The sequence below is a fragment of the Elephas maximus genome, chromosome 9 (genome assembly GCF_024166365.1).
Source record: "Elephas maximus indicus isolate mEleMax1 chromosome 9, mEleMax1 primary haplotype, whole genome shotgun sequence".
In the NCBI taxonomy this organism is placed as follows: domain Eukaryota; kingdom Metazoa; phylum Chordata; class Mammalia; order Proboscidea; family Elephantidae; genus Elephas; species Elephas maximus.
Window position 1 is genome coordinate 33603783 of NC_064827.1, and position 12846 is coordinate 33616628.

The 12846-nt window shown below is 39.0% G+C and overlaps 1 protein-coding gene across 4 annotated transcripts in view; it reads right to left on the reverse strand.

Annotated features, from left to right (window-relative positions):
• ELAVL2 (ELAV like RNA binding protein 2) overlaps window positions 1–12846 on the reverse strand; it is a 177775-nt gene that overhangs the window by 46858 nt on the left and 118071 nt on the right. For all 4 annotated transcript variants that reach the window (XM_049896545.1, XM_049896544.1, XM_049896543.1 and 1 more), the window contains exon 3: window positions 7324–7427. In XM_049896545.1, coding sequence (XP_049752502.1) covers window positions 7324–7427 — 104 coding nt within the window. The remainder of the gene's footprint in view (window positions 1–7323; window positions 7428–12846) is intronic.

Here is a 12846-nt window from a genome sequence, read left to right on the forward strand (position 1 = left end):
TCTGTGCCCTCCACAGGTATACGCTCCCAGCATTATTGCTAGTCTAGAATTCTCTGGTCTCAAACTCCCTAGAATGATGCTGCAGGTATTTTCACAGAGCACCTACCAGGTGGAAAGCACTCTGTCTAGCTTCCCTCACATTCTGGATTCTGTGCCTTCCCTCCTCCTCTACAGATGGAAGCTGATTTGTGTAGCATCTACACAACATTTCCCCATGGTTAGAATTAGGTTTTATTAAATAACAACTTACAATGACAGATAAAAACCAACTCCACCCCCTGATAACCATGTACTAGGAGAAAGATGAGCTAGAAAAGTGCTTCCCAACACAAATTGTGCCGCGGCCTCTACAGAGGTGGAGGGAAGCACAGTTAAAACTGTTATCTCCGCAGGGCTGGGTGCTGCACTTGATCAGTGAACTAAATACGACAAGCATGCGTTCATTAAAAAACAGTAAAACCTTTTCGTAATCTTCAAGGTGACAGACCATGGGAACTAAAAAAGAAAACGGGGCAGGTAATAAACATTCTCAGTGCTGAATAAATACTTCATTTCACAGACCTAAATGGAAATTTAACTGGTTAAAAGCCTTGTCCAAGATCACACACCCAGTGAAATCACTTTTTCAGGGAGGGTAAGTTTTCAGAAGTATTTTTTCTACGCTGCTGTTGTTGTTAGTTGCCATCACGTCAATTCTGACTCATATTCCTCCTATATTAAGGGTAAAGTTCATGCTACACAGAAAAAAAAGTCTGCGATCATGATGCTTACTAATTGAGAAAAGGTGCAATTTTAACGAGTTTAGTTAGGGAAAGGTACAAAATTCCACAGAAATTTAAAAGCAGTACAGTAACCTCGAACTATGGTTTATTTGCTTTACTTAAATCATGTTCTAACAAATGAACTCTTTATGAAATAGATATTACTATGAGTGATGAACATTCCAATTTTTTATCACAGAATTTTTCCCTATGTGCTGAAATCAGTGCTTTATCTATTTGAATACATAAGAAATTTCATATTTATACCAGTTAATAATTTCTAAACAAAGTAGGTTTATGCTAGAATGATTAAGAAATAGATCTACTTAATCAAGACCAATTTAGTTTGGTTTTCCTATACTGATAGTACTGCCAGACACGGGTTTTTTTGTTTTTATTGTGCTTTAAGTAGAAGTTTACAAATCAAGTCAGTCTCTCATATAAAAATTTATATACACCTTGCTATATACTCCTAGTTGCTCTCTCCCTAATGAGACAGCACACTCCTCTCTCCACCCTGTATTCCCTGTGTCCATTCAGCCAGCTTCTGTCCCCTTCTGCCTTCTCATCTCCCCTCCAGACAGGAGCTGCCCACGTAGTCTCGTGTGTCTACTTGAGCCAAGGAGCTCACGCTTCACCAGTATCATTTTCTATCTTACAAGATAGGGTTTTTTCTTTGGATTGGTAGGAAGAAATGAGGTTCCTAGGGGTAGCATCTACCAATAATACCAAAAGGTTCTGTTCCTTGAGATGATAACACCTACTTTCCAGATAAGACAAGCCCATTTTTGAGACCATAAAGCTTCCTAGGCTCCCTGTAGAGAGGGGAGATGTTGGGAGAGATGCTGAGGGCAAGGCTTCCACTCTACTGCATACGTGGTCCAAGGATCAAGATAATCACTATCCACAGTGTCGAAGGAGAAAAAAGTCTACAAGTATCTTTGGAAATGAATGACTTTACTTTCCTAATCATGAATTTAAGTCTGATACCATTAACAAAAGTTTTTGGTGTGTGTGTGTGTGTGTGTTTACCAGTAACCAAGAAAAGAAGTGACAAGTACAGGGTTCAAGCCATAAATGGCTCACATGTGATTTAGATTTTATTAAGACTTCCCTGAAAACAGAATGAGTGAAGAACATGAAAGACTGAACACGTTAGTCACAACCTGTCATCCCTTGAATAGTCCACAAAACGAAGGGTCCCCACAGCAACTCCCAGAGGGTTCTTGGTGAGGCCCCAGCACACAATTTTTGACACTACCATGAAGAATTTTTTATATTTCACCCCAGCCCCCAGATGCATACACTGTAAACACACTACCTTATCATTACCTTCCTAATATTAGACGTTAAGAAACATCTTGTAATAGTCACCCTGTATGTACCATCTTAGTATTAGGGACAATGTGGGCAGGCTTTCACTACAACAACTCCCTCCCATGTAGTTCAGGGATGGTGTGATGTCACCAGCAAGATAAGATGCTAGGACATCAATCCAATCAAAAAAAAAAAACAAGTAATCCTTAGAAAAAGAATAACCACTTGGGAGTTTAACCTGTGAATGCTACTACTTAAAATAGTGACTCACATTGTAATTTAAGTGAATGTATCAGGGTTTCCAATCAGTTTGAACCCCTGCTGAGAATGTGTGTGTTTCCACCCCAGATATACTGAATCTGAATCTACATTTTAGCAAGATCCCCAGGTGATTCTTATGTATTATAAATTTTGAGAACCACAGATCTACTAGTGGTGCTCAGAATTGCTCCCTAACCATGAAGCATTAGCATTGGCTGGGAACTTGTTAGAAATGTAAATTCTCAGCAAAGGTTCGAACTGGAACGAACGGGTTCAAAATCCTGGAATATATTAAGTTTTCCTAGTTTCTATGGTACACTTTGTAAAAAGAGAGTCCTGTTAGAAGTACTCTGCCGTTTACCTGGTTTTTTGTTGTTGGTTTGTGACTTAGAAGACCCTGCATGTTACAGAGTAAAACTGCTCCATAGGGTTTTCTTGGCTATAGTCTTTACAGAAGCAGTTCCCCAGGTCTGTTTCTTCTGTGGTACTACTGGGTTTTATCTACCAAAGGAGTATCAAGACAAAAGCTAGAAAACAAACTGAACTTCACACACAAAAATACCAAATATATAGGGAATCAGCCAATTCAAAAGGTACATTTTGGTGGTTCCTAAGCACTAGGATTTGCTGTCATACATGGGAAGCTTATTAAAGAACAGATTCTTGAGTCTCACTTCTGGAGATTTATCTAGTAGGTCCGAAGTAGGTCTTGGAACCTGTATTTCTAACTTGCTTTCCTTGTACCTCTGATGCAGCCAGGTTTGGAAACATGTCCTTTTGGATCTCACAGTGCCGAGGGACTTTGCTTCACTCACTGCAGAAGTGGTAAATATTTGTCATTTATTCAACACATCATCTATCTATTGCTCAAAATCCAACTAGGCTAAAACTATGAGGGAGCCCCAGGAGAAACTGCTAAACAAACCAGCTTTCACAGCACTTGATTCAATGTTTCAAAATTCAAACACCTAGGAATTTTACCAAATGCATAACAAATGGTAAGTGGTTTGGCAGACGTAGCAAACACCTGAACTCAAGGAGTACACAAATACTCATACACTTGTATATAAAGTATGTATTAATTAGTCTACTGCAGCTTTCTAAAGGAAAGCATGGTATCTCAACAAGAGCTTTGGTGTCAATATCGAGACAAGGATTTGAGTCACAGCTTTGTCTTCAACTGCCTGGTCTTGACTAAACCATATGACCACCAAGGTCTCAATTCTTTCATGGATTCATGGAGGGTTGGGTGAGCAAAGGGTAGTGCTCAGGCCTAAATTACATACGGTTTCTTACATCCCAAAACTTCTACGGTTCCTCTTGGATAAAGGGTACAGGTTCCAAAGAAGGGAGAATCCAACCAAACTTGGAACAACCCCACAAGGAAACGGCTGAGGAAGGACTTCAACTAGGCACCAAAAGATGGGATGGCCACAGTCAAGCTAAAGAACAGTGGGAAGGAGAACTAGATGGTATCCAGCGACCACTACTGATCATTCTAATCAGGGCCATAATAGACAGACCCTGAAAGAATGGAAGAAAATGTGTAACAGAACCTCAAATTCCTTAAAAATAAATAAATAAATAAAAAGACCTACTGGACTGATTGAGGCTAGGAGACTTCCGAAGACTATTGCCCTGAGATATTTCAAACCTTGAACCGAAACTAACCCGAGGTCACCTTGTAGCTAAGTAACAAATTAGCTCAAAAATAATGAAAATTAAAAGTACTGTGCTCCTTTAAAAAATAACCTATACGAGACCAAACAGGTAACAATATATTTTTAAACAAAGATTAGAAGGTAAGAGAGGAGGAAAACTAAATTAACGGAAACAGAAAGACCAGAACAGGAAAAATGAGAATGTTTACACATTGTGAGGACTGTAACCAATGTCACTGACCAGCTTGTGTAGAAACTATTGAATGGAAATCTAAACTGCTTGTGTAAACCTTCACAAAAATACATTTAATAAACAAAATACTGGGAAGGGGTATGCCACAAAGTAGGAGCTACAAGAGCATATGTACAAAAACAAAACAAAACCTATTGTTGTCGAGTCAATTCCAACTCACAGCCACCCTACAGGAGAGAGCAGAACTGCCCCATAGGGTTTTCAAGAAGCAGCTGGTGGATTCACTGCTGAACTTTTAGTGTGCAGCCAAGCTCTTAACCGCTGTGCCACCAGGGCTCCAAAATCAACTCACTGCCGTCAAGTCGATTCCAACTCATAGCAACCCTATAGAACTGCGAACCATCAACTTGCAGGTGAAGCAGCCAATCGACAACAGTGAACAGGAGGCTATAGCAGTGGAGTCATTCCTCAAAAAAGTATTTAAATGATATGGTAAAACATCAGGGAGACAACAAAATTCTGAGTGAAAAGCAGCATGTACAAAAAAAAAAAATAAACCCTAAGAACCATCACTAAAATGGACCAGAAGAAGGAAAAAGGGAGCCATTTATGGAATACTATCCCAGGGAACTGAAAGGCTTACATGCAGCTTCCAAAAGGTACTTAAAGCAATAAACAACAGAAAAACCTAGCCCAAGACACTGTTACAACACCACAAAACATGTCAAATTGAAAATGAGAATACACACACACACAAAAAAAAAACAGACAAAAATGGTGCTATGTAGTTTTGGAAAATGGTCAGCTCTGCCTCTCAGAGAAGTCTGGGCCAAATTGAGGATACCAGCTGCTATCTGATATTTTTGCAGGAACCAAATGGGGGTGGGGAAAGAAGTAGCCTGCTGCTTACCCACCACACCCACCCCCATTTCAGAAAATCAGAAGAGAAGTAGCAGATGTCACAGTGTAAAAGCCACAAGGCACTGATGTCCTTTCTTCCACATTTCAGCCTGAGCAGCTGGGCCCTGAAGAGAGAAGGCCGGTGAAGGGCAGTGAAGAAGCAGCTGTCATCTGTGGTCACCCTTGTAGGCTACGGATGAGTCTCCTATGGTGACCCATCTTTCCTGCACTTCCACCTTTTTCTAGACCTTATTTGTAGTAAGGATGTATAAGCCAAAGAATTGACTCGCTACAATGAAATAAGGGAGACTATTTCTGGACTGGGAAATGGCCAATTCCTGGGAAGAACCATTCCAACCATTTATTCCAGTTCCTTCTGTAAGCCCAACTCAAGGCCTCAGAACTAAGATAAATTAGCAGCAATCCAGGAAATCAATTTAAAATGAGTTGGCAGGGGAAGAGGCACAAAAATCTTCAGTAGGCTAGAGCAAACAAAATAGTCTGAAGGTAACTGGAAATTAGACATCTTTTTTCTAAGCGCACTCACTTATTAGTTAGTGATACTATTAAAAGATTTATCTCTGGTACACAATCAAAAATTACAGAGAAGTATGGACAATTGGAAAAACTAGTCCAGATTGGTAAAAACAATTTCAATATTTTTCCTCAAATTTTGATAACATATTATGGTCAGTTCATTTTCTGACTAAAGGGTGGATCTCTTCATGAGGACAACTGGTTGATCACCTTATATTCAAGTCTATTTGGGAGCCACTGTGTATAGGTTTCTTTAGATGAGATAGAGCCTGTAGGCATTTTTCTTATGAGCCAATAAATATAAAGAATGAGATGTCAAAGCTATGCAGGGATAACAAATTACCTGAACTGACAATTCTAAGAGAAGCAACTTCTAAGCACAAAGATGACACTGCATTTCCAGATAGCTGAAAAAAAATGAGCACAAATCTTCTAGACAAGCTTCTAAGCAAGATGGATGCCACAGTCAGCCTTGACTAACTTCCCCTCACCACTTCAGGCTATAGTCTGGGCTGGCTGCTTAAATCAAGGGTGGAAAATAGGTTTCAACGTAAGTCAATTGAGAGAGGTGGCCAGGAACACTATTTTGACAAATATTTGGGAACCACATCTAGACTGTGAGAAAAACTGCCATGATTGATTGGCAATGTCTACCATGGACAGGAGAAGGTAAATTGATGGCACAAGTACTAAGAGTTTGCCAGAGGTAACATCCCTTTTATTTTCTAAAGGAAAAGAAATCCATGCTGCAGATCAGATTAACTTCTTATGCAGGGAAAGCCTACATAAGAGTTTCAAAAATTCACAAAAGAGAAAAAAAGATACCCACAAAAGTATTTACCATATGTCTTCAAGAGAAAAACACGACAGGAAAGATAACCTGTGCGACAATTAAGCTCTTCTAGTCTCCTCAAAGCAAGCTGAATCTGCTAGAACAGGGTCAAACCAAACCCAAGGGACAAATTCAGCCTGCCACTTCTTTTTGTAGGGCCCATGAGCTAAGAACGGTTTTCACATTTTAAATGTTTGAGGAAAATATACAAAGAATGCTATTTCGTGACTTATGAACATTATATGAAATTCAAATTTCAGTGTCCACAAATAAAGTTTTATTGAAACACAACTAGGCCCCATCTGTGTCTGTGTTGTAAGCAGCTGCTTTTGGGCTACAAGGGCAGAAATGAAAAGTTTTAACAGAGATTATATGGCATGCAAAGCCCAGGATATTACAATCTGGCTCCTGTGCTAGAAGAACAGGTCATAAAGTTCGTCTAACTATAGGCCAAGTAATTCTCAATAAGAGTAGGAGACTGAATCCAGGAAGTTTCATAGAGTGATTACATATTAAAAAAACCAAACCCATTGCCGTCAAGTTGATTCCAACTCATAGCAACCCTTTAGGACAGAGTAGAAAACTGCCCTAATAGGGTTTTCAAGGAGTGGCTGGCAGATTCGAACTGCCGACCTTACAGTTAGCAGCTGAGCTTCTAACCACTGCGCCACCAGGTTATACACAGTACTCATGAATAAACAGTTCCTATTTTTTTATCATGCAGAGAGCATGAAAAAGTGTTATGCCTACAGAAGAAGTATCTATATGGGTCAGAAATGAATAAAGGAAAAAACTACAAGTAAACTTTAATTTTTTTTAACTTCAGTTCTGAAAGTAGACATAAAAACTTTTTAAACATACTTTTATTGTTTTGGTTTGAAGTCTCAATCCATTCAGCGTGTTGATAGCTTTCTCTGCATCCTTAGGGTCAATGTAGTTCACAAAGCCATATCCCAAGCTCTGTCCTGATGGAAGGGAAGGGGAAAAGGCATATATCAGTTTTACGTCATTGACAGAGATCCACTTCCATTTAAGCATAAGGTCTCATTATTTAACACCAGCATATTTTCTCAATAACAAAGAGAACTCTACGTTAATTCTTCTGGAAATATACATGTGTTCTTTTTCCATCTCCTGTCTACTATACTTGCAAGTTTAAACATCAGTCAGAACTCAACAAACAGTGCTGTTTAAAAAAGCACACATCCTCAAAGGGTCTCTTCATACAGCTCTGCCCGAGCCAGGAGCGTACCAGCAGCAAGACCACACTCAGCTTCAGACACTGTGGCTACAAACCTCCCAGGAGCAGAGTGGGCTTACCAGGCACAACCCCTTCAGCTTCAGTTTCCTTACCTATAAAAAGGGAAGGCGGCAAGCACTGGCAGAGAGGCAGTCAGCGCTCTGTGAATTGTACCCCAACACATTTCCAATATTTACCAAATACAATTATCTCAGAGTCTGAAATGATAAAGAATCGTGTGTATTTACATTTATTTTGGAGGACAAATTCTTTAAAATGAAACTGGATCAATTTTTTTTAAATGAGTTTAGTGATCTATTAGATAAGGGCTATGTTTACATGAGAATGTCCAAGTCAATTAGAACATGTGGGAGAAGAAGAAAATGGGGAGAAAAAAAGAAATTTAGAGTAAGGGTCAATTCAAAATAAGCCTTTTTTTTTTTTCAGTTTTCCCTATTACTTGAGCCCTCTCACCCCTGGATCAATTGTGCTTTAACTCTCAGAGAATGAGAGATGTCATATTTTGTTGTTGTTCGTAAGTACCATCGAGTTGGTTCTGACTCATAACGGCCCTATGTAAAACAGAACCTAACACTGCCCAGTCCTGCTCCATCCTCACAATGGTTGGTATGCTTCGGCTCATTATTGTAGCCACTGTGTCAATCCATCTCCTTGAGGGTCTTCATCTTTTTCACTGATCCTCCACTTTACCAAGAATGATGTCGTTCTCCAGGGACTGATCCCTCCTGATAACATGTCCAAAGTATATGAGATGCAGTATCACCATTCTTGCCTCCAAGGAGCATCCTGGCTGTACTTCTTCTAAGACAGACTTGTTGGTCCTTTTGGCAGTCCATGGTATATTCAATATTCTTCTCCAACACCACAATTCAAAGGCGTCAATTCTTCTTCCATCTTCCTTATTTATCGTCCAGTATTCACATGTATGTGACCTGACTGAAAACACCATGGCTTGGTCCAGCAAACCATAGTCTTCAAGGTGACATCTTTGCTTTTAAACACTTAAAAGAGGTCTTTTGCACCAGATTTGCCTAATGCAACGCATCTTTTGATTTCTTGACTTCTGCTTCCATGGGTGTTGATTCTAGATCTGAATAAAATGAAATCCTTGACAACTTCAATCTTTTCTCCATTTATCATGATGTTGTTTACTGGTCCAGTTGTGAGGATTTTTGTTTTCTTTATGCTGAGGTGTAATCCATCCACAGACTATGGTCTTTGATCTTCATCAGTAAGTGCTTCAAGTCCTCTTCACTTTCAGCAAGCAAGGTTGTGTCATCTGCATAACACAGGTTGTTAATGAGTCCTCCTCCAATCTTGATACCATGTTTTTCATATAGTTCAGCTTCTTGGTGTATTTATTCAGCATACAGATTCAATAGGTATAGTGAAAGGATACAACCCTGACACACACCTTTCTTGACTTTAAACTACAAAGTATCCCCTTATTCTGTACCAACAGCTGCCTCTTGATCTACGTACACATTCCTCATGAGCACAGGTAAGCACTCTGGAATTCCCATTCTTCAAATGTTATCCATAATTTGTTATGATCCACACAGTCGAATGTATTTGCATAGTCAATAAAACACACGTGAACATCTTTCCAGTGTTCTCTGCTTTCCGCCAGGATCCATCTGACATCAGCAATGATATCCCTCCTTCCACATCCTCTCTGAATCCGGCCTGAATTTCTGGAATTTTCCTGTCAATATATTGCTGCTGCTGCTTTTGAATCATCTTCAGCAAAATCTCACTTTCCTGTGATATCAATGGTATTGTGTGATAATTTCTGTACTCAACTGGATCACTTTTCTTGGGAATAGGCATAAATATGGATCTCTTCCAGTCGGTTGGCCAGGTAGCTGTGTCTTCCAAATTTCTTGGCATAGACAAGTGAGCACTTCAAGTGCTGCATCCATTTCTAAAGCATCTCAGTTGGTATTCCATCAGTTCCTGAAGCCTTGTTTTTTGCCAATGCCTTCAGTGCAGTTTGGACTTCCTTCCTTCAATACCATCAGTTCTTCATCATATGCTACCTCCAGAAATGGCTGAATGTTGACCAATTCCTTTTAGTATAGTAACTCTGTGTATTCCTTCCATCTTCTTTTGATGCTTCCTGCATCATTTAATATCTTCCCTGTAGAACCTTTCAATATTTCAACTCAAGGCTTAAACTTTTTCTTCAGTTCTTTCAGCTTGAAATATGCCAAGCGTGTTCTTCCCTTTTGGTTTTCTAACTCCAGGTTCTTTGCACATTTAATTATAATACATTGTATTCTCAAGCTGCCCTTTGAAATCTTCCGTTCAGCTCTTTTACTTCATCATTTCTTCCTTTTGCTTTAGCTACTCAAAGTTCAAGAGAAAGTTTCAGAGTCTGTTGTGATATCTATTTTGGTCTTTTCTTTCTTTCCTTTTTAATGGCTTCTTATTTCTCCATGTATGATGTCCTTGATGTCATTCCACAACTTATCTGGTCTTCCGTCATCAGTGTTCAACTCATCAAATCTATTCTTGAGATGGACTCTAGATTCAAGAGGGATATACTCAAGGTTGTACTTTGGCTCTTACAGGCTTGTTCTAATTTTCTTCAGTTTCAACTTAAACTTGCATGTGAGCAATTCATGGTCTGTTCCACAGTCAGCTCCTGGCCTTGTTCTGACTGATGGTATCAAGATTTTCCGTCATGTCTTTCCATCGATGTAGTTCATTTCATTCCTGTGTATTCTACCTTGCCAGGTCCATGTTTATAGTCACCATTTATGTTGGTGAAAAAAGGTATTTGCAATGAAGAACTTGTTGGTCTTGCAAAAATGCTATCGTGCAATCTCCAGCATCATTTCTACCACCAAAGCCATATTTCCCAATTACCAATTCTAGTTTATTCCCAATTTTCACATCGTAATCATCAGTAATTATCAGTGCAAGGTGACTGAATGTTCAATCAATTTCAGATTGTAGAAGCTGGTAAAAATCTTCAAGTTCTTCATCTTTGGCCTTAGTGGTTGGTGTGTCAATTTGAATGATAGCTTTATCAACTGGTCTTCCTTGTAGGCATATGGATATTATCCTATCACCAACAGTGCTGTACTTCAGGACAGACCTTGAAATGTTCTTTTTGACGATGAATGCAACGCCACTCCTCTTCAAGCTGTCATTCCCAGCACAACAGCTCGTATGTTTGTTTGATTCAAAATGGCCAAAACTAGTCCATTTCAGCTCACTAATGCCTAGGGTATCGATGTTTATGCATTCCATTTTTTGACGATTTCCAATTTTCCTACAATCACACTTTGTACATTCTAGGTTTTAATTATTAATGGATGTTTGCAGCTGTTTCTTCTCATTTTGAATCATGCTACATCAGCCAACGAAGGTCCTGAAAGCTTGACTCCATTCCCATCATTAAGGTCGACTCTACTTTAGGGAGGCAACTCTTCCCCAGTCATATTTTGAGTGTCATCCAACCTGAGGGGTTCATCTTCTGGCACTGTTATCAGACAATGTTCCGCTACTATTCTTAAGGCTTTCACCAGCTTGTTCTTTTCAGAAATAGACCATCAGGTCTTTCTTTCTAGTCTGTCTTAGTCTGGAAGCTCAGCTAAAACCTGTCCACCACGGGTGACCCTGCTGGTATTTCAATACCGGTGGCACGGTGACACGCAAGCCCCCATAGTAGGACAAACTGACAGACACATGGAGTATCATGTATACTCATGTATGAACAACAGTGGGACTGAAAATAACAGACTGTGGGGTTGAAATCAATGGAACGCACTCAAAACTAAAGTCAATCCTAAAAGTGGCAACTTTTCAACTAGTGGAAAGTTTCTTGGTTTGAAAAGGTGAGAGACACCATAGATTAGATGACAAAATGGACATAAGAAAAGTTTAATCTACTAAAAGACAAATAAAACTAATTGAAGGTTTCCTGGAAGATATTCAATAAAGGTCCAAATGCTTTTATTAAATATCATTTTTGCATCAGTCAATTTCACAGAGAAGTGAGGGACTGGCTCTCAATGGGAAACCTTAGCTCCACGTGGTTATGAATGTAAGTATTTATAATAGCCACTCTGCTTACCTTAATGTGGTTTCTCATTACTACATAAAAGAAATAGAAGGCTAAGTAAGTAAATTATGTACCTAATAAACATAAAAACCTATGATTGTATCCTGGAGACCATTATCAGAATTTGGGAGAAGCACTGCTAACTTATGCTGTCTTATTAGATTGTATTTTTTCTTTTTTTAAAGGAGAGTGCTTAAATGTATCCGAGAACCTTTTTTTCTTCACACTAAAATTTAGTTTTATTTTACTCAGAGTTCTAACAAAAAAAAAAAGCCATGTAAAAACATTTTATTTTCAAGCATTCAGCTTTTTACTAGTTCAACAAACATTTATCATGTGTCTACTGCATGCATAGTACCATTTTATGAAATGTGCTGTACCTCTATTGTCACTGAGCAGGTTCAAACTGCCTAAACCTAACAAAATCTGGTCAAGGAAGCAGCTTACAATGGTAGGAATGTGGACTTTGGAGATAGACATGAGTTCCAATCCTGGCTCTGCCATTGTTCAAAGCTATGTGGCTTTGAACAAGTTACTTAACCTCTAAGATCTGCAGCTTCCGTATCTCTAAAATGAGGACAACAATTCCTACCCAACTAGGTTGCTGAGGCAATAATGAAAACATTATTGATGGAAATAAATCATCCTAATCAACAGACGACAAAGTAAGTACGTGTTCATTCATTAAATAGTCAATAATGAAGAGTTCTTCTTAAACATTCATTTAGGAAGTTAACTCAGGAAGGTGCTACAAATTTAACAGGGAATAGAAAAGACAAGCCAAATGTGTTGTTTTGTCATACTGCTATTCTATGACAAAATAAATTAAACTGTCAACTGTACTAGCGTTGAGTCCAATTCTCCCCCATACTGGTACCGCCCTTCCACCCGCATTCTAGCAGCTTCTCATCACGTTCTTTCTCAACCATGTCTGCACACTGGAATCATGTAGTAAGCTTCAAACAAACAAAACTCATGACTAAGCCGCATTCCTAAAGATTCTGATTTCACTGGTCTGGGATGATACATTGGTTGTTATTGTTAGTTGAAA